General features: G+C 38.1%; 1 protein-coding gene and 2 pseudogenes across 8 annotated transcripts in view; all 3 read right to left on the reverse strand.

Annotated features, from left to right (window-relative positions):
* Positions 1-25,340, reverse strand: part of LOC130240345 (putative protocadherin beta-18) — a 287,342-nt gene that overhangs the window by 49,843 nt on the left and 212,159 nt on the right. Inside the window, exon 1 of one of the 8 annotated variants that reach the window (XM_056471822.1) lies at positions 19,078-21,550. The exons of 6 other annotated variants lie outside the window; for them this stretch is intronic. In XM_056471822.1, the coding sequence (XP_056327797.1) occupies positions 19,078-21,513 (2,436 nt within the window). In that variant the 5' untranslated portion in view covers positions 21,514-21,550. Of the gene's footprint in view, positions 1-9,535; positions 12,085-19,077; positions 21,551-25,340 lie in introns of those variants that run through there. One more of the 8 variants, XM_056471825.1, reaches the window with a different exon arrangement.
* LOC130240526 (protocadherin gamma-A11-like) lies at positions 16,024-18,395 on the reverse strand (annotated as a pseudogene).
* LOC130241133 (protocadherin gamma-A11-like) lies at positions 22,323-24,583 on the reverse strand (annotated as a pseudogene).

Below are 25,340 nucleotides of genomic sequence, written 5' to 3' on the forward strand. Positions count from 1 at the left end.
GTGAAGGGTTGCAGCTGGAAGAGCAACCGTTGCGTAAAACATATGCTGTATAAGTTGGTGGTTCATTCCGTTGTGGCGACCCCAGATTAATAAAGGGACTAAGCCGAAAAGAAAATGAATGAATGAATTTATCTGTTTAATAAATCTGTTTTGCTTAAATGCACCAAAATATTTGACCTACTGTATATTCACCAAGAAATGGATACAAATATTCATCTTCAAAATGGGGTGTGCTCATTTATGCTGATTATTGTATATACTCACGCCTAAATATGCATAAATGAGTACACCCCCCATTGAAAACGAACACTTATCCATTTCTCAGTGAATATAGCCAATCATTTTGGGCGCATTCAAACAAAACACTTTTATTAAACAATTAGATCCATTACTAAGATTTAGATCACCTAACATGTTTAGAAATAGAAATGCATCATATTCAAAGGAGTTATTGCAAAATAAAATACATATTTAATTTAGAGTCCATTAAAAAACTGTATAGACTGTGTTAGTCCTATCTGAAAAGGTTCATTCACTTCTTACAGATTATAAACTACAAAATTTCAGCTCAAATCTATGCATTTTTGATGTTTAAATGATTTTTCCTGTTTAATAAAATCTTATTTAATATTTCCCCTCGACATGTTAATTTTGTTGTACTAATAATTGGACTAGATGATCAAAACACACACAGAAAAATATAAAAATTACATAGGGAGACATTTCAATAGCTTATTTTTTAATGTGGCGACGCAGTGGCGCAGTAGGAAGTACTGTCGCCTCACAGCAAGAAGGTCACTGGTTCAAGCCTCGGCTGGGGTTTCTGTGTGGAGTTTGCATGTTCTCCCTTTGTTCGCGTGGGTTTCCTCCGGGTTTCCCTCACAGTCCAAAGACATGCGGTACAGGAGAATTGGGTAGGCTAAATTGACCGTAGTGTATGAGTGTGAGTGAGTGTGTGTGGATGTTTCCCAGAGATGGGTTGCAGCTGGAAAGGCATCGGCTGCGTAAAACATGTGCTGGATAAGTTGGCGGTTCATTCTGCTGTGGTGACCTCAGATTAATAAAGGGACTAAGCCGAAAAGAAAATGAATGAATGAATTTTTTAATGCTAAACATTTGTATTTGTATGTGAAACTCAACAGCAGTAAATCAAAGAAATGAAGCTAGCATGAAAGGCCACGTGGTATTAGTTTACTGCCTGTGGATGAGGTTTACTGTGTGTGTGTGTGTCTGTCCTACTGTCTCACTGGCCTCGATAAACCTAGTTTAATCCTTTCAGAGGATCAACGTGCTGCCTGATGAGAACACACAGACAGACACACAGGGTATAAACACTTAAAAACTCACACAATCTCAAACTGAATCACATGAATAGCCCCATATAGGCACTCGAAAACTGAAAAAATTAAAAAGCCTTGGTTATTATTTAAAAACAGCACCGCTTGGTCCCTTATCCAAAGACCCCCAACACATTAACTAGCACTTTTTGCTTGATTTTGGATTGAATCACATGACTGTTTCAGGTCAGTATTTCACATGTATACGAGAGCCTGTAAATCTCAAATGACTACAATGCTGTCTGAACCAATGATCAACCTGTGTTAAACAGCTCTTAGAGACACACCTGCTCACAATGCACAAGGAGAGATCTACTGCTGCATCAAAGCGAGAAGCACAGAAATGGAATGGAAATCTTACAGTATTATCATATACATTTATGTAAAGATGCTGAAGAAACAAGGAACAGGACGTGTTTCATTCTCAGGGTGCACAGAAAAGTATTAAAGTATTATTAAATGCTTATTTTTCTGTGGTTATATCAGCAAGGAAAAAATTAAAACTGCATACAGTTAAAGTCAAATTTATTAGCCCTAATGTAAAAGCTTAACAGAGTAAGGACATTTTACACAGTATTTCCTATAATATTTTATATTCAAGTCTTTTTTTGGGGTTGAATAAAAGCAGTTTTTAATGTTAACTAGTTAACATAACCCAGTTAAGTCTTCAAACTGCAATTTAGACTGAATACTCGTATCGTGAAATGTAACTAATACAAAATTATACACTGTGTTGACTAAACAATCTCTCGGTTAAACACTACTTAAGGAATGTTTGTAAAAAATATCTATTACTAAATGTTTAATAATAATTTTGAATAAATTAATAATAATTGTGTATGAATAATATAATAAAAAAATGTCTAATACAATGTATAAAATATGTTTTTTATAAAAATAAACAATAATTTTGTATAAAATAATAATAATTTTGTAAAAATACTATAATAAAATGTTGTGTGATACAATGTATAAAATAAATCATTTTTTACAAAATAACAATAATTTTGTATAAAAATATTAATTTTGTATAAAATAAACAATAATTTTGTATAAAAATATTAATTTTGTATAAAATAAATGTAAATTTTGTATAAAACAAATAATGATTTTGTATAAAATAATAATATTTTGTAAAAATACTATAATAAAATAATGTATAATACAATGTATAAAATAAATCATTTTTTACAAAATAAACAATAATTTTGTTTAAAAATATTAATTTTGTATAAAATATTAATAATTTTGTAAAAATACTATGATAAAATAATGTATAATACAATATATAAAATAAATAATTTTTTAATAAAATAAACAATAATCTTGTATGAAATATATATATTAATTTTGTATGAAATAAATAATAATTTTGTCTAATAAATATCAATTTAGTATAAAATAAACAATAATTTTGTAAAAAATATAAATTTTTGTATAAAATACATATTAATTTTGTATAAAATAAATATAATTTTGTATAATATATATATCAATTTAGTATAAAATAAACAATAATTTTGTAAAAAAATATATATAAAATTTTGTATAAAATATATATTAATTTTGTATAAAATAAATATAAATTTTGTATAAAATAAAAAACAATTGTGTGTAAAATAATAATAATTTTGCTAATAATTTTGACAACAACTGCATATTTTACATGTTAAATTAATTTACAAAGAATAGCCAAGTTTAAACAAACAAGCCTGACAGAAAATACTACAATTAAAGACACAGTACAACAAATCAGATCTTATAACCAACCTTTGCATTAATTATTATCTCACTGAATTAAAGAAAACACTAAGCACAAACATAAACATTCATTGATTCAACCTTCTTTGGCTTAGTCCCTTATTTATCAGAGGCCGCCACAGTGGAATGAACCACCATCTATTCCAGCATATGTTTTACGCAGCGGATGCCCTTCCAGCCACAACCCAGTACTAGGAAACACCCATACACACACACACTCACACACTACAGACAGTTTTGTTTACCCAATTCCCCTATAGCGCATGTGTTTGGACTGAGGGGGAAATCAGAGCACCCGGAGGAAACCCACGCCAACAAACTCCACACAGAAATGCCAATTGACCCAGCCGGGACTCGAACCAGCAACCTTTTTGCAATGAGGCAACAGTGCTAACCACTGAGCCACCGTGCCGTCAAAAACCTAAACCTATTAGACATAAAAATGGTGTCTAAAAGCCAGTGTGAAAGGTCAAGTACAATAGCAACCTCCCAATGAAAAACTGCTTTGAAGTGAGAAGCTCACTCAGCGATTTGCGACAAAACACCTCCCTAAGAGCATGTGAATTTATGATGTACATTAAAGAAAAGTCACTAATAAGTGCAGGAACTGAAGATTACAGAAACCAAGGCCAGATGTGCGACATGAGAAGGCAAGGAGGGCAACAGTTCCCACAGTTATGAATGCAAAAATGTAAACGTTCACACAGAAGGTGCATCTGAGAGACTTCACTTTTCATTTAAGTCATAAAGACAGACTTGCGACTGGGAAAATTACACTAAAGCCTTGTTGTTTTTAAGGTAGCAGCTTCCTGTAGTAGTTTCCATAAGGAAGCAGCACATCTGATGAACACATGTCCCTGTTATTTAAAGTGCTGCAGAGGACAGACGTCCCACAACTAATAATGAGTTCATTAAAGAGCAGGCGGCACTGGAAAACAAAGTAACATATATGGCTATAAAGTTCAAGCTGACATAAAATGGCTCTCAGAACCAAACATACTTGCATAATAAATGATGCATCACTTAGAAAAAGCATCTGCTGAATGAATACATGTATTTTCAGGTTAACTTTTGATGGCAATAGATTAGATTAGATTAGATTAGATTCAACTTTATTGTCATTACACATGTACAAGTACAAGGCAACGAAATGCAGTTTAGGTCTAACCAGCAGTGCAATAGCAGCAAGTGCAGGATACAGGTATAAGTTATAAAGTGCAGTTATAGAAAAACTATGGTAATATTTACAGATGGATGTACTATCAACATTATATACAGGTTGTATTAGCTATGAACAGATAGCAATAGCAGTGAAACAATAACATTTCATACACTGTAAATGAGCTGTTCTGTGTATTTTGTGATGCATGTTTTATTTTTTTTGCCCTTTTTAACTGCATTATGAGACTTTTATCTTTCTTTTAACAATTTTTAACCTTTAAAAGTTAAAAAAAGTGACTTTTATTAAGATTTTAATAGTTTGGAGCGCTATATTGTCTGGGTTTATGTTGTATATTATGCTACAAAACCTTGTAATAAACTGCCAGCACATTTTCTGTTGTTTAACAGGCTTATTTCTCTACGTATACTACTATTTTATGTTTAATAAAAGTGTCTGTAATATTATAAATGTCTTCTTTATTACTTATAATTTTAATTACTTCTTTATCTTACCCCAATCCAGCCGACTCAAATGTTATCACACGATTAAATGAGCGTTATCAATGCTTATCAGCTGATAGATATGGGCCAGTATGGGCCTTCTGCACCCAGGGGTGTAGCAACCGGGGGGGACGGGGGGATCCGTCCCCCACAATTTTAGAGACAGTCCATTTAGAAACAGGTGATTAATAATTATATGAATGTATGATCTCATATAGCCGTCCCCCCCACTTTTAAAATGTTGGCTACGCCCCTGTCTGCACCTACTGGTAGACTCAGAAGTCCGTTATCATAGATCACATTAGAAATTATTCATTAAATTTCCCATTAATTGTATTTTATTAACATCCACCCCTACCATCACAGTAATGTAAAAACATCTAGAGTCTTCTCTATTAGCATAGCTGATTAACCATGTGGATGGATGTGCAGAAGGCCCCTACCGGTCCATATCTATCAGCATATAACCACTGATAATGCCCATTCAATTGAGAGCGTTCGAATCGGGTGCCCAATCTCTGGAATTCATGAATTATAAGCAACAAAACAGTTTAAGAATTTCATTAATAAAAATTATATTAAATCAAAGCATAATCTTACAAACAGCAATCAGCATATTAGAATATTACTGAAGTAAAGAAAATGTAATAATCGCAAATATTTGACCAGTACTTTTAGCTCAAGTATAATGTTTTAAAATGCTAATTTGAGGCCAAAACAAAACTGAGGGGCAGCAATAATCTGTATTTAAGACATCTGTAAATGTACTCAACATGCTATAACAGTGCGCAAAGTTAGGAATCATGCATTTTAATGCAAATTCTATTTATTTCTATATGGTAAAACAACATCCGTAAAATAGTTTTCAAATAGGTTTCATCTATCAGTCTGTCCGTCTATCTGTCTGTGAGTAGTTCTTTTTTGATCCACCTATTTTTATATCAATTTTAGGATATACTGCATTTTAAAATGTTTTTTTTAATTTATATTTTGGAACGGACAACATGGTGGCGCAGTGGGTAGCGATGTCGCCTCGCAGCAAGAAGGTCGCTGGTTACTGTAGTTCTGCATGGTAAAAATACAGTAAAATACAGTTTTCAGTTTTTCTGTATGTGTACCATTATTGTAATTAGTTTTAGAGCAAAAAAAAAAAAACAGTTAAATGATTTTTGAGATTCATGTCTTGATTTTTCCCCAATTTTAACAGCATTATGAGACCTTGATCATTCTTACAACAACCTTTTAACCTTCAAAGTTGGAAAAAAGTGACTTTTATTACAATTTTTTTTATTTAAAATGATATAATGTCTGGGTTGGTGTTGTTAATTACGCTACAAACACCTTGTAATAAACCACCAGCACATTTTCTGTTATTTTACAGACTTATTTCTCAATATATTATTTCTCATACATTATATTATTACTTCAAACTTCTAAAATGTCAATAAAAGTCACTTTAAAGATTAAATATATAGAAAGAAATATATGTGAAAATATACATTTGAGTTTCAGATGTAAAACTAAAACATTAGATATGGCCTCTCTATATGATCCAAGAGTGGTTTTAGCCATTTTCTCACCTCTGCACTAACATCTGCTTCCTCTGTATTCCTGTTCTGCTTTGGCACTGTTCTTGTGCCACTCAAGTCAAGGTTCAAAACACTTTGACTAGAAGGCCTCAAAAACTTCAGATCACTCTTTCTGGAGTCATTAGTGCCACAAACCTCATAATTGTACACGTGCTGTAAAGTTCCTGTGCCTCCTTCCAACAACTTTTAACCTTCAAAGTTGGAAAAAAGTGCCTTTAATAATTAATTTTTTATTTAAAATGATATAATGTCTGGGTTGGTGTTGTTAATTACGCTACAAACACCTTGTAATAAACCACCAGCACATTTTCTGTTATTTTACAGACTTATTTCTCTATATATTATTTCTTATACATTATATTATTACTTCAAACTTCTAAAATGTCAATAAAAGTCACTTTGTTAAACCGCAGAGTTAAATTTTCAGCATCAAAAGTCAACAGAACAGAGAACAACATCCCATAATGCTATTCATAAATGAGTGTTTCTTTTTGTGTTTATAGATTGCTTAGCTAATTTATTGCTGTTTTTTTTTTTGCATGAAAATCTTTCTCTTGCAATGACAAAAAATCATGTCACGTGTTCCCTCTTTCCATATTCGCACTGTCTGTTAGAGTCACAGGACTGCACAGATCTGCAGCTGCTCAAAATGGCTGCCAGCATCGCATTGCAGGGGTCTTATGTACAGATACAGAGTGCACACTTCTCTATCACCATCCATTCTTCATCTGGTTTACTACATACTTAGATTTCACCTCAAATAAGCTAAACTACATGCATGTGAGTATGCATTTAGTGCTGCTGTATGACCAGGAAAATAATGTGTGTGTGGGGATCAAAATGGGTCAGTGGATGAAAAAATAGTGTGCAGCGTCCCTGTTCTCAGCTCCCAGTTCTCTCCCTCCCTCCTCCTCCTCCGCTTCACTGACATACATATCTGGTATATCTGAAAATCTGATATATGTGAGAATGCATTGAGCTGCACTAACTCATTGCTCGTCTGATGAAGCGAGGGTTCAGTTTGGATGTTGCAGAATGACGTAGTTATTTTGTTGCATTAGCCTGGATCGGCTCAACCCTCCCCCACTGCTGCAGTCTGTCTGTGAGATCAGAATGTATTTCCTGTTTTCTCCTCCTGACAACAGCTGACACTTTCTGAAGGAGGGATTGAGAGTGATCTCTCTTCTGTGTGGTTTACATGTGCTGAACTGTCATTGTCTTGTTCGATCTCTCTATAATTGGCCTACATATATACACTTATATATGCCCTACATATATACACTTATGCCTTAAATGCACACAGTGGTGAGCATAAATGAGTACACCCTCTTTTGAAAATGAATAGTTTTTATCCATTTCTAAGCGAATATAGCTAATAATAAGTGCATTTAAACAAAAATGTTTTACACAATTAAATCCACTCATAAAATTTAGATCACCTAATATGTTTGTTTAGAAATAGAAAGAAAATGCATTTAAATTAAAGGAGTTATTGAAAAAAAAATTCACAGTTTTATTATGTTTCCCTTGATTTTTTTCGGTTTATTCAAATTTTATTTAATATTTTCCCCCAACAAGTTGTTTTTTTGTTAGATTAGTTCCAGTTTTGGCTTTGGTACTGACTGGTGTATATGTTGTAAAGCATCTTACACTCTCAGAAATAAAGGGGCAAAATCTGTCGCTACGGTGGTACCTTTTCAAAAGATCCACTTTTGTACCATACATCTACACATTTGTACCTTTAAGGTGCAATGAGGTACAGATTTGTATTTTTAAGGTACTAATATGCACCTTTAAGGACATGTTAGGAACAAAATTTACCCTTTAAAAAGATACAGCCCCAGTGACAGATTTTGTACCTTTATTTCTGAGAAGGTATAGAAAATGTTAATTAAAATATGACTACTTATTTATGCTGATATACACACACACACACACACACACACACACACACACACACACACACACACACACACACACACACACACACATATATATATACACATACAGATAAAAAAGATATGTCAAAAAGTTGACAACAAATACCTTTTATGTTAATTTAACTTTTAACTTATTTTAATAACTTAATTAGGTTTCGACTACTGTTTTTTTTATGTATACAAAGTTTAACTTAATGTTTTTTTTCCAGTTTGTTGACTAGAAATAAAATCATTTGATTAAACAATTTTTTTTTACAGTGTATATATTATTTTTATACATTTCTGAAAATGTTTCTTGTGTTTCACAAGTCTGTTGTGGTGGATACTGTTATGATACATATGCATTAAATGTATATTTTTCTTCTTTTTGAGGGTTGAAAACAATAAAAATCTAAACTAGTTTGTTAGTTAGACTAACACTGATTTACACTTATGTCATCCTATTATATATATATATACATACATACATACATACATACATACATACATACATACATACTTACATACATACATACATGCATGCATACATACATACATACATACATACATACATACATACATACATACATACAGTTGAAGTCAGAATTATTAGCCCCCCTGTTTGTTTTTTCCCCGATTTCTGTTTAATGAAGAGAAGACTTTTTCAACACATTTCTATACATAATATTTTTAATAACTCATCTCTAATAACTGATTTATTTTATCTTTGCCATGATGACAGTAAATAATATTTGACTAGAAATTTTTCAAGACACTTCTATACAGCTTAAAGTGACATTTAAAGGCTTAACTAGGGTAATTAGGCAAGTTTTTGTATAAGGATGGTTTGTTCTGTAGACTATCGAGAAAAATATAGCTTAAAGGGGCTAATAACATTGACCTTTAAATGGCTATTAAAAAATTGAAAACTGCTTTTATTCTAGCTGAAATAAAACAAATAAGACTTTCTCCAGAAGAAAAAATATTATCAGAGATACTGTGAAAATTTCCTTACTCTGTTAAACATCATTTGGGAAATATATAAAAAAGATAAAAAGGGGGTAGGGGGGCTAATAATTCTAATAAATATATTTAGCAGTCATTTTAAAAGTAAATTAGCACATATTTATGTTTCAAGGTTAAATATATAGAAAGAAATATATGTGAAAATATAAATTTGAGTTTCAGATGTAAAACTAAAACATTAGATATGGCCTCTCTAAGTATATATCAAATGATCCAAGAGTGGTTTTAGCCATTTTCTCACCTCTGTACTAACATCTGCTTCCTCTGTATTCCTGATCTGCTTTGGCACTGTTCTTGTGCCACTCAAGTCAAGGTTCAAAACACTTTGACTAGAAGGCCGCAAAAACTTCAGATCACTCTTTCTGGAGTCATTAGTGCCACAAACTTCATAATTGTACACGTGCTGTAAAGTTCCTGTGCCTCCTACATCTGCGTAAAGAGGCGGATAATACGGAATAACCGGAAGATTCGCTCCAGACTTATAAAACATCCGCTCGCGTCTCCATCTGTAGCATTTGACTGACAGTATGGCGATGATGGACACGATAAAGAGAAACGACACTACAGCCAAGGCCAAGACGAGATAGAAAGTCAGGTTGTCGTTGTATTCCTTGTCGTGCGTAAAGTCAGTGAACTCCGAGAGCACCTCAGGGAAGCTGTCCGCCACCGCCACGTTAACATTGACTGTAGCTGATCGAGAGGGCTGCCCGTTGTCCTCCACTACAACAGTGAGTCTTTGTTTGACAGCATCTTTATCTGTCACTTGCCGGACAGTTCTTATTTCTCCATTCTGTGCGCCCACTTCAAACAGCGCCCTGTCTGTGGCTTTGTGCAGTTTATAGGAGAGCCAGGCATTCTGTCCAGAGTCCACATCAACAGCCACCACTTTAGTCACCAGATAACCCACATCTGCCGAACGAGGCACTATTTCAGCCACCACAGAAGCACCTGACTGGACCGGATACAGAACCTGAGGCGCGTTGTCATTCTGGTCCTGAATCATTATTTTGACGCTCACGTTGCTGCTGAGAGGAGGAGAGCCTCCATCTTGTGCTTTCACTGTGATCGTAAACGATTTTAATTGTTCATAATCAAACGATTTGGTTGCATAAACCGTTCCACTGTCAGAGTTAATAGAAACTAATGAAGAAATCGGAGTTCCGTTTGCATCACTATCTGAAATGAAGTAGGAGACGCGTGCGTTTGCTCCCAAATCTGCGTCATGCGCTTTAACACTGAACAAAGACAGAGATGGCGAATTATTCTCCAGCACATATGCATTATATGAACTCTGCTCAAACTGTGGAGCATGATCATTTACATCGGTTATCTTAACGTTTAATGTATTTTTACTGAACAAAGAGGGGCTGCCGTTGTCTTTGGCTGTGATGGTAATATTAAACTCAGGTATCTCTTCTCTGTCTAGCTCAGAGTCTGTAACTATGCTATAGTAATTAGTCAAAGACGATTCGATTTTAAAGGGAAGATTCCTGTCAATAAAACAGGTAATTTTCCCGTTTTCTTCAGAATCGCTGTCTTGTATGTTTATCATGGCCACCACAGTTCCAAGAGGAGAATTTTCTGCTATACTGTTAGAAAAAGACATGAGCGTGACTTTCGGTGGGTTATCATTCACGTCTGTTACTTCCACAATCACCTCAGAGGAGTCTGATAATCCTCCCTGATCTTTAGCTTGAATTTTGAATTCATATATAGCAGATTCTTCGAAATCAAGCTCACCAATTAGTCTTATTTCCCCACTGGAGGCATCGACAGAAAACAGGTCTCGAATTCTGGGTGTGGTGTGCTCGAAATAATATCCAATCTGCGCATTTGATTCAGTATCCGCATCGGTTGCATTAACGGTAAGCAATAACGATCCCTTTGCGATGTTTTCGGGAACTGATATTTTGTATATGTCCTTTTGAAAAATCGGAGCATTATCGTTTATATCTAAAACAATAACGTGTATTTTCACCGTGCCAGAGCGTTTGGGGTTGCCTCCATCTGTAGCAGTAACAGTCAAATACAAGTGTTCTTGTTTCTCTCTATCTAAGGGTGTTTGCAAAACGAGCTCGACGTTTTTACTGCTGCCGGATCGACTTTGTGTCTTTAGTGTGAAATGATCAGTGGGATAAACTGAATAACTCTGAATACCATTAACACCAACATCAGGATCAACTGCGCTATCCACAGTAAAACGCGCTCCGGCTGATGCAGACTCGCTAATTTCCAATGTAATTTCACTTCTTGTAAAAGCAGGGCTGTTGTCATTTACATCCAGAATTTCTATGGTGATGCGATAGAGCTCGATGGGATTCTCTAAGATGATTTCAAAGCTGAGACTGCACGCGGATACAGCGCCAGCGCACAAAAGCTCCCTGTCGATTCTCTCTTTAATAACAATGTGCCCTTTCTGCCGGTCCAGCTCGACATATTCCCGGCCACCTGCTGTGAAGATCCGCGCTTTTCCCGCTGTCAGCCTTTTAAGCTCAAGACCAAGGTCTTTAACTATGTCTCCGACGAATGAACCGGGTGCCATCTCCTCTGGCACGGAGTAACGGACCTGGCCGTACGCGCCATAGAGAAAGTGCGCACAGAAGAGCAGAACGCACGGCGGCCATGCAGAATAGCAATCCTTTCTTCTCATGATGATGGCGGAGCTCCGATTTATTTCACAGAATTATATGAAATATGCACTTAATATTCCAGAAAAGGCTTCCAAATATGTAATATAGGGATGAAAGCAAAAAAATGAACCAAATCAAGTAGCCTTTATTGGCTCGCTGATAAAGAGTCATCCAGATTTGCGATGCGTAGAGCTTTGTAAATGCACAGTCCTCACATACCGAAGTAGCACGGAAGGCGTGTGATGCATAAAATCAGCAGATCTACCTTATCAACCAACAGCGACGCTTAGAGTTCAGTTGAGGAACTGTAAAATGTTCATCACAAGCGCGTTATGAGGGCTGTCTGTGAAGACTGGTACTGATGGTGCCGTGAATTGCACTTTTATCTAATTTGATAGACATTTTTTGACTTCAAACCGAAGTTATAGATTTTATACTTGTACAAAATTATAATTACTCATTGTATCTTTCTTTCTGACTTTGTAGGAACATGAAAAACACCTTTCATACTGTTTCTGAGACAAATAAATCTCTCTTGTGTAGAGTAAAAGAAAAGCAAATGAATGCGTAAAGCGCCACGCTCTCCTAACGCAGCGTGCTTCTGAATGCCTTTTAACATTATTACAGAAAAACATATTTCAAAATGCTGCACAAATAAATAAATAAATAAATAAATAAATAAAAGTCTCACTCCACAAATCTCACCTGCGTTTCTGCATCTCTGGATATATGTTTGTGCTCCTGAATGTGTTGCATTGTCTGTGTTCCACTAGTGTCCAGACTAATGATGCTCTGACTACTAGGTCGAACAAACTTCAAATCACTCCGTCTGGAGTCATTAGTGCCACACATCTCATAATTGTAAACTTGCTTTAACGTTCCCGTGCCTCCTACATCTGCGTAAAGAGGCGGATAATACGGAATAACCGGAAGATTCGCTCCAGACTTACAAAACATCCGCTCGCGTCTCCATCTGTAGCATTTGACTGACAGTATGGCGATGATGGACACAATAAAGAGAAACGACACTACAGCCAAGGCCAAGACGAGATAGAAAGTCAGGTTGTCGTTGTATTCCGTGTCGTGCGTAAAGTCAGTGAACTCCGAGAGCACCTCAGGGAAGCTGTCCGCCACCGCCACGTTAACATTGACTGTAGCTGATCGAGAGGGCTGCCCGTTGTCCTCCACTACAACAGTGAGTCTTTGTTTGACAGCATCTTTATCTGTCACTTGCCGGACAGTTCTTATTTCTCCATTCTGTGCGCCCACTTCAAACAGCGCCCTGTCTGTGGCTTTGTGCAGTTTATAGGAGAGCCAGGCATTCTGTCCAGAGTCCACATCAACAGCCACCACTTTAGTCACCAGATAACCCACATCTGCCGAACGAGGCACTATTTCAGCCACCACAGAAGCGCCTGACTGGACCGGATACAGAACCTGAGGCGCGTTGTCATTCTGGTCCTGAATCAGGATTTTGACGCTCACGTTGCTGCTGAGAGGAGGAGAGCCTCCGTCCTGCGCTTTTACGCGGATGCTAAACTCTTTTGTTTGCTCGTAATCAAAAGAACGAACAGCAAGAATCTCTCCGCTCTCTGCATTGACTGAAATAAAGGTGGAGGCAGAGACGCCATTCACAACAACATCCTCTAGAAAATAGGAGATACGCGCGTTATTGCCAGAGTCTTTGTCGCGCGCTTTAACAGATAAAACAGAGACTCCTGGAGAATTATTCTCCATGATAAATGCGGTGTATGACTGACGCTCAAACACAGGGGCGTTGTCATTCACATCAGAGATTTTCAGAGTCAGTGTTTTATTAGTGGAGAAGGATGGAGAGCCCTCATCAGTAGCTGTTACTGTGATATTATATTCAGAGATTTGTTCACGATCTAAAATCTGATCAGTGACTAAAGTGTAGAAATTTGAGGACGATGGTTTGATGCGAAATGGCAAATCTGAACTAACGAAGCATTTAAATTGTCCGTTTTTACCTGAGTCTATATCTTTAATATTAAGCATCGCAATCACTGCGTCTGGGACTGAATCCTCTGGGATGTGATTGGAAAAAGATATAACACTTATTACAGGTGCATTATCATTAACGTCAGTCAGTTCAATGAACACTTTACTGTTGTCGGTTAATCCTCCCTTATCCATCGCCTCAATATTTAGTTCATATTGCTTTGATTTTTCATAATCTAACAAGCCATTTACACTAATTTTCCCAGTGTCCTGATCAATTCTAAAAAGATCTAAATCCTTTCCAGAGCTTTGTGAAAACGAATATGTCACCTCACCATACGCTCCCTTGTCTTTGTCTGTAGCAAGTACAATAACCACAACTGTACCTATCGGTGCATTTTCTGCTAAAGAAACTCTATACACTGCTTGGCTGAACGCTGGTGTGTTATCGTTTGCATCTAATACAGTGACGCTTATTTTAACCGTTCCGGATTTTTGAGGGTTTCCTCCATCAAATGCAGTGAGGGTTAATTTCAGTTCTTCATCTCTCTCCCTATCTAACGGAGATTTCAAAATCATCTCGACGTATTTATTACCATCACTGCGCGATAGTTCTTTCAATGAAAAATAGTCAGTGGGTTATCAAACTGTATCTTTGTAGCGTATTCAAGCCAACATCAGGATCATGCGCACTGTCTAAAGAAAAGCGAGCACCGGGAACGGCAAGCTCGCTTATTTGAAAATGTATTTCTTTTCTTATAAAAGCGGGAGCATGATCATTAATATCTAATACTTCCACATCAATTCTATGCAGCTCCATGGGGTTTTCTAGGATGATCTGAAAATGTAAGGAGCAGGGAGACACTTGGGCGCACAGCTCCTCTCTATCTATCCTCTCTTTCACTATCAGAGTCCCTTTATCCACATTTAGACCGATGTACTCACGACTGTCCTCCGTAAAGATCCGCGCTCGACCAGATTTCAGCCTCTTAACATCCAAACCGAGATCCTGAACGATATTTCCCACCAGCGAGCCCTTTGTCATCTCCTCTGGGATAGAATAACGGACCTGCGCGCGCGCAACGGCCATGACAAAGACGCAGAGCAGGAGAGGCTGCATTAGCCATGATGAAATCCGCGACGGAGACGCGCCTCTTAGCGCGGAAAAACAACAAAGAAACGACATTATCCAGACCTTCTGTTCCACTGAAGATGATGAAGAATAGATAACACAGAACGGCGGAGAAACAGCAAACTTCACACGAAAATACAGGACAGCGAATGTCTCGACACTTCAGTGTAAAAGAGAAACCGTCTGAATGAGAATGATTTTCTGCAGAATGTGATGTCAGAAAGTGGAGGAGGATCTAAAATAAGTGTTTAAAGCCTGAACACACTGACCAACAGCGGCACTTAGTGCATCAGAGAAATATTGCATATACACATGCTGGAAAATACCAAAACGCAAAGTATGAATGAGGCTAAATGCCAAAATAGATATATTTTGAAGTAACGCTATATTATGAGACCGAAATGTAAATATTTTCAGCAGAACATCTTTAAATATGATCAAAGATACAAGTAAAACTGCAAAATTTAAATCAGAAAATATCAATCACCCTCCTAATGCATTTAACGCTTCATTGTGACCGACTAAACTAAGGCGCGCAAACATTAGCAACATATAAACATCCTGATTGAACACAACTTAGGAGAGAAAAAAAGTATACATATATGTGTATGTTTTATATATATATATATATATATATATATATATATATATATATATATATATATATATATATATATATATATATGTGTGTGTGTGTGTGTGTGTGTGTGTGTGTGTGTGTGTGTGTGTGTGTGTGTGTATATAAACGTACATAAACCCAAAGCACAATAATATTATGTGCTTAATCAGAGAAAAACTTGAAAAATCATGTTGATAAAGTAGAACACTAGAAAGTCATGTTAATAATTATCATTCAATCTCACCTGATCGAAATCATTATTCAGGTTTCCTCTTTGCGCATGCGTGAGTGTTTGTGTTCCACTGGTGTCCAGACTAATAATGCTCTCACTGCAAGGTCTGCCGTATTTCACATCGCTCTTTCTGGAGTCAGTGGTTCTGCAAACCTCATAATTGTACACGTGCTGTAAAGTTCCTGTGCCTCCTACATCTGCGTAAAGAGGCGGATAATACGGAATAACCGGAAGATTCGCTCCAGACTTATAAAACATCCGCTCGCGTCTCCATCTGTAGCATTTGACTGACAGTATGGCGATGATGGACACGATAAAGAGAAACGACACTACAGCCAAGGCCAAGACGAGATAGAAAGTCAGGTTGTCGTTGTATTCCTTGTCGTGCGTAAAGTCAGAGAACTCCGAGAGCACCTCAGGGAAGCTGTCCGCCACCGCCACGTTAACATTGACTGTAGCTGATCGAGAGGGCTGCCCGTTGTCCTCCACTACAACAGTGAGTCTTTGTTTGACAGTATCTTTATCTGTCACTTGCCGGACAGTTCTTATTTCTCCATTCTGTGCGCCCACTTCAAACAGCGCCCTGTCTGTGGCTTTGTGCAGTTTATAGGAGAGCCAGGCATTCTGTCCAGAGTCCACATCAACAGCCACCACTTTAGTCACCAGATAACCCACATCTGCCGAACGAGGCACTATTTCAGCCACCACAGAAGCGCCTGACTGGACCGGATACAGAACCTGAGGCGCGTTGTCATTCTGGTCCTGAATCAGGATTTTGACGCTCACGTTGCTGCTGAGAGGAGGAGAGCCTCCGTCCTGCGCTTTTACGCGGATGCTAAACTCTTTTGTTTGCTCGTAATCAAAAGAACGAACAGCAAGAATCTCTCCGCTCTCTGCATTGACTGAAATAAAGGTGGAGGCAGAGACGCCATTCACAACAACATCCTCTAGAAAATAGGAGATACGCGCGTTATTGCCAGAGTCTTTGTCGCGCGCTTTAACAGATAAAACAGAGACTCCTGGAGAATTATTCTCCATGATAAATGCGGTGTATGACTGACGCTCAAACACAGGGGCGTTGTCATTCACATCAGAGATTTTCAGAGTCAGTGTCTTATTAGTGGAGAAGGATGGAGAGCCCTCATCAGTAGCTGTTACTGTGATATTATATTCAGAGATCATCTCCCGATCTAACAGATCATCAGTGACTAAACTGTAAAAATTTGGAGTAGATGACTTTATTTTAAACGGTAAATTAGGAGAAATGGAGCACCTAACCATTCCGTTTTTCCCCGAATCTAAATCTTTGACATTAAACATAACTACTGCAGTCTCTGGAGCTGAATTCTCCGGCACTGGGTTTGAAAATGAAATCACGCTTATTATAGGAGGATTATCGTTTATATCAGTAATTTCAATTTGGACTTTGCTGGTGTCACTTAATCCTCCTTCGTCTGCTGCTTCAACATACAATTCATATTTTTTGGTTTTCTCGAAATCTAATTGACCATTAACTGTAATATCACCAGTGTTGGAGTCAATGTGGAAAAGATTAGATAAACGTTCACTACTCTTGGGGAAAGAATAAGTGACTTCTCCGTATGAACCAATATCTCCATCAGTTGCACTAACCTTTAATACAGATGATCCTTTAGAAAAATTCTCCGGAATAGAAGCTCTATAGACAGACTGACTGAATGCGGGTGCATTGTCATTTGCGTCTAAAACAATGACGTTTATCTTGATGGTGCCCGTTTTTTGAGGAACTCCGCCATCAACTGCAGTTAAAATCATCTTATGTTCCCCTGCAACTTCTCGGTCAAGAGATTTTTGCAAAATCAATTCTACATATTTTGTATCGTCGATTTGCGCAGGCATTTTAACTGTGAAATGATCAGATGGGGTTAGCTTATACGACTGAATAGAATTTAGTCCTACGTCAGTATCAATAGCGCTATCAATTGAATATCGAGCACCAGACAATGCAGATTCACTTATCTGAAAAGTAATCTCTTTGTTCATAAATGAAGGAGCATGATCATTAATATCTAATATTTCCACATCAATTCTATGCAGCTCCATGGGGTTTTCTAGGATGATCTGAAAATGTAGGGAGCAGGGAGACACTTGGGCGCACAGCTCCTCTCTATCTATCCTCTCTTTCACTATCAGAGTCCCTTTATCCACATTTAGACCGATGTACTCACGACTGTCCTCCGTAAAGATTCGCGCTCGACCAGATTTCAGCCTCTTAACATCCAAACCGAGATCCTGAACGATATTTCCCACCAGCGAGCCCTTTGTCATCTCCTCTGGGATAGAATAACGGACCTGCGCGCGCGCAACGGCCATGACAAAGACGCAGAGCAGGAGAGGCTGCATTAGCCATGATGAAATCCGCGACGGAGACGCGCCTCTTAGCGCGAAAAAACAACAAAGAAACGACATTATCCAGATCTTCTGTTCCACTGAAGATGATGAAGAATAGATAACACAGAACGGTGGAGAAACAGCAAACCCCACCCGAAAATACAGGCAGCGAATGTCTCGATACTTCAGTGTTAAAGAGAAACCGTCTGAATGAGAATGATTTTCTGCAGAATGTGATGTCAGAAAGTGGAGGAGGATCTAAAATAAGTGTTTAAAGCCTGAACACACTGACCAACAGCGGCACTTAGTGCATCAGAGAAATATTGCATATACACATGCTGGAAAATACCAAAACGCAAAATATGAATGAGGCTAAATGCCAAAATACATATATTTTGTAGTAACGCTATATTATGAGACCGAAATGTAAATATTTTCAGCAGAACATTTTTAAATATGATCAAAGATACAAGTAAAACTGCAAAATTTAAATCAGAAAATATCAATCACCTCCTAATGCATTTAACGCTTCATCGTGACCGACTAAACTAAGGCGCGCAAACATTAGCAGCATATAAACATCCTGATTGAACACAACTTAGGAGAGAAAAAAGTATACATATATGTGTACGTTTGTTTATATATATATATATATATATATATATATATATATATATATATATATATATATATATATATATATATATATATATATATATAAACGTACACAAACCCAAAGCGCAATAATATTTGTGCTTAATCAGAGAAAAACTTGAAAAATCATGATGATAAAGTAGACACTAGAAAGTCATGTTTATAATTAATCACTCAATCTCACCTGATCAAAAACATTATTCAGGTTTCCTCTTTGCGCATGCGTGAGCGTCTGTGTCCCACTGGTGTCCAGACTAATAATGCTCTCACTGCAAGGTCTGCCGTATTTCACATCACTCTTTCTGGAGTCAGTGGTTCTGCAAACCTCATAATTGTACACGTGCTGTAAAGTTCCCGTGCCTCCTACATCTGCGTAAAGAGGCGGATAATACGGAATAACCGGAAGATTCGCTCCTGACTTATAAAACATCCGCTCGCGTCTCCATCTGTAGCATTTGACTGACAGTATGGCGATGATGGACACGATAAAGAGAAACGACACTACAGCCAAGGCCAAGACGAGATAGAAAGTCAGGTTGTCGTTGTATTCCTTGTCGTGCGTAAAGTCAGTGAACTCCGAGAGCACCTCAGGGAAGCTGTCCGCCACCGCCACGTTAACATTGACTGTAGCTGATCGAGAGGGCTGCCCGTTGTCCTCCACTACAACAGTGAGTCTTTGTTTGACAGCATCTTTATCTGTCACTTGCCGGACAGTTCTTATTTCTCCATTCTGTGCGCCCACTTCAAACAGCGCCCTGTCTGTGGCTTTGTGCAGTTTATAGGAGAGCCAGGCATTCTGTCCAGAGTCCACATCAACAGCCACCACTTTAGTCACCAGATAACCCACATCTGCCGAACGAGGCACTATTTCAGCCACCACAGAAGCGCCTGACTGGACCGGATACAGAACCTGAGGCGCGTTGTCATTCTGGTCCTGAATCAGGATTTTGACGCTCACGTTGCTGCTGAGAGGAGGAGAGCCTCCGTCCTGCGCTTTTACGCGGATGCTAAACTCTTTTGTTTGCTCGTAATCAAAAGAACGAACAGCAAGAATCTCTCCGCTCTCTGCATTGACAGAAATAAAGGTGGAGGCAGAGACGCCATTCACAACAACATCCTCTAGAAAATAGGAGATACGCGCGTTATTGCCAGAGTCTTTGTCGCGCGCTTTAACAGATAAAACAGAGACTCCTGGAGAATTATTCTCCATGATAAATGCGGTGTATGACTGACGCTCAAACACAGGGGCGTTGTCATTCACATCAGAGATTTTCAGAGTCAGTGTTTTATTAGTGGAGAAGGATGGAGAGCCCTCATCAGTAGCTGTTATTGTGATATTATATTCAGATATTTGTTCACGATCTAAAGGCTGATCAGTGATCATACTGTAGAAATTTGAGGATGATTGTCTGATTCGGAATGGTAAACTAGGATTAATTGAACATCTCACTTGTGCATTTTTCCCCGAATCTAAATCTTTGACATTCAGCATCGCTATAACAGTTTCTGGGTCTGAGTTTTCAGGCAAAGGGTTTGAAAACGAAATTATATTAATTACAGGGGCATTATCATTAACGTCAGTAATCTCCACCATCACTTTTGCAGTATCTGTTAAGCCACCACTGTCTGTTGCAACCACGTTAAGCTCAAACTTCTTAGATTTTTCGAAGTCTAAAGAGCCAGTAAGTGTTATTTCACCGCTAGAAGGATCGACATTAAATGTATCTGAGCTGAGTTTACTACTCTGTGAGAATGAATAATACACGTCTTTATTTGTTCCTTGATCTGCGTCAGTTGCAGTAACCTTTAAGACTAGAGATCCCTTTGGTGCATTTTCAGCGACAAGGGCTGTATACACAGACTGACTGAAAACAGGCGCGTTGTCGTTTGCATCCAAGACAATGACGTTTATTTTCAATGTGCCCGTTTTCTGTGGAGTACCACCATCAAATGCCGTTAAAATCAGATTATACTCCTCCTGCTTTTCTCTGTCTAATGGTCTTTGTAAGACCATTTCGATATATTTAGTGCCATCAGCGTGAGTTAAGGTTTTGAGCGCAAAATGTTCATTGGGATTTAATCTATACATCTGAAGCGAATTTACACCCTCATCAGTATCAATAGCGCTATCAATTGAATATCGAGCACCAGACAATGCAGATTCACTAATCTGAAAAGTAATCTCTTTGTTCATGAATGAAGGAGCATGATCATTAATATCTAATATTTCCACATCAATTCTATGCAGCTCCATGGGGTTTTCTAGGATGATCTGAAAATGTAAGGAGCAGGGAGACACTTGGGCGCACAGCTCCTCTCTATCTATCCTCTCTTTCACTATCAGAGTCCCTTTATCCACATTTAGACCGATGTACTCACGGCTGTCCTCCGTAAAGATCCGCGCTCGACCAGATTTCAGCCTCTTAACATCCAAACCGAGATCCTGAACGATATTTCCCACCAGCGAGCCCTTTGTCATCTCCTCTGGGATAGAATAACGGACCTGCGCGCGCGCAACGGCCATGACAAAGACGCAGAGCAGGAGAGGCTGCATTAGCCATGATGAAATCCGCGACGGAGACGCGCCTCTTAGCGCGGAAAAACAACAAAGAAACGACATTATCCAGACCTTCCGTTCCACTGAAAATGATGGAGAATCGATGATACAGAACGGTGGAGAAACAGCAAAATTCACCCGAAAATACAGGACAGCGAATGTCTCGACACTTCAGTGTAAAAGAGAAACCGTCTGAATGAGAATGATTTTCTGCAGAATGTGATGTCAGAAAGTGGAGGAGGATCTAAAATAAGTGTTTAAAGCCTGAACACACTGACCAACAGCGGCACTTAGTGCATCAGAGAAATATTGCATATACACATGCTGGAAAATACCAAAACGCAAAATATGAATGAGGCTAAATGCCAAAATAGATATATTTTGAAGTAACGCTATATTATGAGACAGATATGTAAATATTTTCAACAGAATATCTTTAAATATGATCAAAAATACAAGTAAAACTGCAAAATTTAAATCAGAGAACATTAATCACCTCCTAATGCATTTAACGCTTCATTGTGACCGACTAAACTAAGGCGCGCAAACATTAGCAACATATAAACATCCTGATTGAACACAACTTAGGAGAGAAAAAAGTATACATATATGTGTATGTTTGTTTATATATATATATATATATATATATATATATATATATAAATATATATATATATATATATATATAGACACTAGAAAGTCATGTTTATAATTAATCACTCAATCTCACCTGATCAAAATCATTATTCAGGTTTCCTCTTTGCGCATGCGTGAGTGTCTGAGTTCCACTGGTGTCCAGACTAATAATGCTCTCACTGCAAGGTCTGCCGTATTTCACATCACTCTTTCTGGAGTCAGTGGTTCTGCAAACCTCATAATTGTACACGTGCTGTAAAGTTCCTGTGCCTCCTACATCTGCGTAAAGAGGCGGATAATACGGAATAACCGGAAGATTCGCTCCTGACTTATAAAACATCCGCTCGCGTCTCCATCTGTAGCATTTAACTGAAAGAATGGCGATGATGGACACTATAAAGAGAAACGACACTACAGCCAAGGCCAAGACGAGATAGAAAGTCAGGTTGTCGTTGTATTCCTTGTCGTGCGTAAAGTCAGTGAACTCCGAGAGCACCTCAGGGAAGCTGTCCGCCACCGCCACGTTAACATTGACTGTAGCTGATCGAGAGGGCTGCCCGTTGTCCTCCACTACAACAGTGAGTCTTTGTTTGACAGCATCTTTATCTGTCACTTGCCGGACAGTTCTTATTTCTCCATTCTGTGCGCCCACTTCAAACAGCGCCCTGTCTGTGGCTTTGTGCAGTTTATAGGAGAGCCAGGCATTCTGTCCAGAGTCCACATCAACAGCCACCACTTTAGTCACCAGATAACCCACATCTGCCGAACGAGGCACTATTTCAGCCACCACAGAAGCGCCTGACTGGACCGGATACAGAACCTGAGGCGCGTTGTCATTCTGGTCCTGAATCAGGATTTTGACGCTCACGTTGCTGCTGAGAGGAGGAGAGCCTCCGTCCTGCGCTTTTACGCGGATGCTAAACTCTTTTGTTTGCTCGTAATCAAAAGAACGAACAGCAAGAATCTCTCCGCTCTCTGCATTGACTGAAATAAAGGTGGAGGCAGAGACGCCATTCACAACAACATCCTCTAGAAAATAGGAGATACGCGCGTTATTGCCAGAGTCTTTGTCGCGCGCTTTAACAGATAAAACAGAGACTCCTGGAGAATTATTCTCCATGATAAATGCGGTGTATGACTGACGCTCAAACACAGGGGCGTTGTCATTCACATCAGAGATTTTCAGAGTCAGTGTTTTATTAGTGGAGAAGGATGGAGAGCCCTCATCAGTAGCGGTTACTGTGATATTATATTCAGATATCATCTCCCGATCTAATAGATCATCAGTGACTAAACTATAAAAATTTGGAGTAGATGACTTTATTCTAAACGGTAAATTAGGAGAAATGGAGCACTTAACCATTCCGTTTTTCCCCGAATCTAAATCTTTGACATTAAACATAACTACTGCAGTCTCTGGAGCTGAATTCTCCGGCACTGGGTTTGAAAATGAAATCACGCTTATTATAGGAGGATTATCGTTTATATCAGTAATTTCAATTTGCACTTTGCTTGTATCCCGTAATCCTCCTTCGTCTGCTGCTTCAACATACAATTCATATTTTTTGGTTTTCTCGAAATCTAATTGACCATTAACTGTAATAGCACCAGTGCTGGAGTCAATGTGGAAAAGATTAGATAAACGTTCACTACTCTTGGGGAAAGAATACGTAACTTCTCCATTAGAACCAATGTCTCTATCAGTTGCACTAACCTTTAATACAGATGATCCTTTAGAAAAATTCTCCAGAATAGAAGCTTTATATACAGACTGACTGAAAGCCGGTGCATTGTCATTTGCGTCTAAAACAATGACGTTAATCTTGATTGTGCCTGTTTTCTGAGGTACTCCACCATCGACTGCAGTTAAAATCATTTTATGTTCCTCTGCCACTTCTCTGTCAAAAGGCTTTTGCAAAATTAATTCTACATATTTTGTTTCGTCGACATGCGCAGGCATTTTAATTGTGAAATGATCAGAGGGGGTTAGCTTATACGACTGAATAGAATTCAAACCTACGTCAGTATCAATAGCGCTATCAATTGAATATCGAGCACCAGACAAAGCAGATTCTATTATCTGAAAAGTAATCTCTTTGTTCATGAATGAAGGAGCATGATCATTAATATCTAATATTTCCACATCAATTCTATGCAGCTCCATGGGGTTTTCTAGGATGATCTGAAAATGTAGGGAGCAGGGAGACACTTGAGCGCACAGCTCCTCTCTATCTATCCTCTCTTTCACTATCAGAGTCCCTTTATCCACATTTAGACCGATGTACTCACGACTGTCCTCCGTAAAGATCCGCGCTCGACCAGATTTCAGCCTCTTAACATCCAAACCGAGATCCTGAACGATATTTCCCACCAGCGAGCCCTTTGTCATCTCCTCTGGGATAGAATAACGGACCTGCGCGCGCGCAACGGCCATGACAAAGACGCAGAGCAGGAGAGGCTGCATTAGCCATGATGAAATCCGCGACGGAGACGCGCCTCTTAGCGCGGAAAAAACAACAAAGAAACGACATTATCCAGATCTTCTGTTCCACTGAAGATGATGAAGAATAGATAACACAGAACGGTGGAGAAACAGCAAACTCCACCCGAAAATAAAGGACAGCGAATGTCTCGACACTTCAGTGTAAAAGAGAAACCGTCTGAATGAGAATGATTTTCAGCAGAATGTGATGTCAGAAAGTGGAGGAGGATCTAAAATAAGTGTTTAAAGCCTGAACACACTGACCAACAGCGGCACTTAGTGCATCAGAGAAATATTGCATATACACATGCTGGAAAATACCAAAACGCAAAATATGAATGAGGCTAAAGGCTAAAATAGATATATTTTGTGATAACGCTATATTATGAGACCGAAATGTAAATATTTTCAACAGAACATTTTTAAATATGATCACAGATACAAGTAAAACTGCAAAATTTAAAGCAGAAAATATCAATCACCTCCTAATGCATTTAACGCTTCATCGTGACCGACTAAACTAAGGCGCGTAAACATTAGCAACATATAAACATCCTGATTGAACACAACTTAGGAGAGAAAAAAGTATACATATATGTGTATGTTTGTTTATATATGTGTGTGTGTGTGTGTGTGTGTGTGTGTGTGTGTGTGTGTATAAACGTACATAAACCCAAAGCGCAATAAAAGTATGTGCTTAATCAGAGAAAAACTTGAAAACTTGAAACTTGAAAAATCATGATGATAAAGTAGACACTAGAAAGTCATGTTT

The sequence above is a fragment of the Danio aesculapii genome, chromosome 14 (genome assembly GCF_903798145.1).
Source record: "Danio aesculapii chromosome 14, fDanAes4.1, whole genome shotgun sequence".
NCBI lineage: Eukaryota > Metazoa > Chordata > Actinopteri > Cypriniformes > Danionidae > Danio > Danio aesculapii.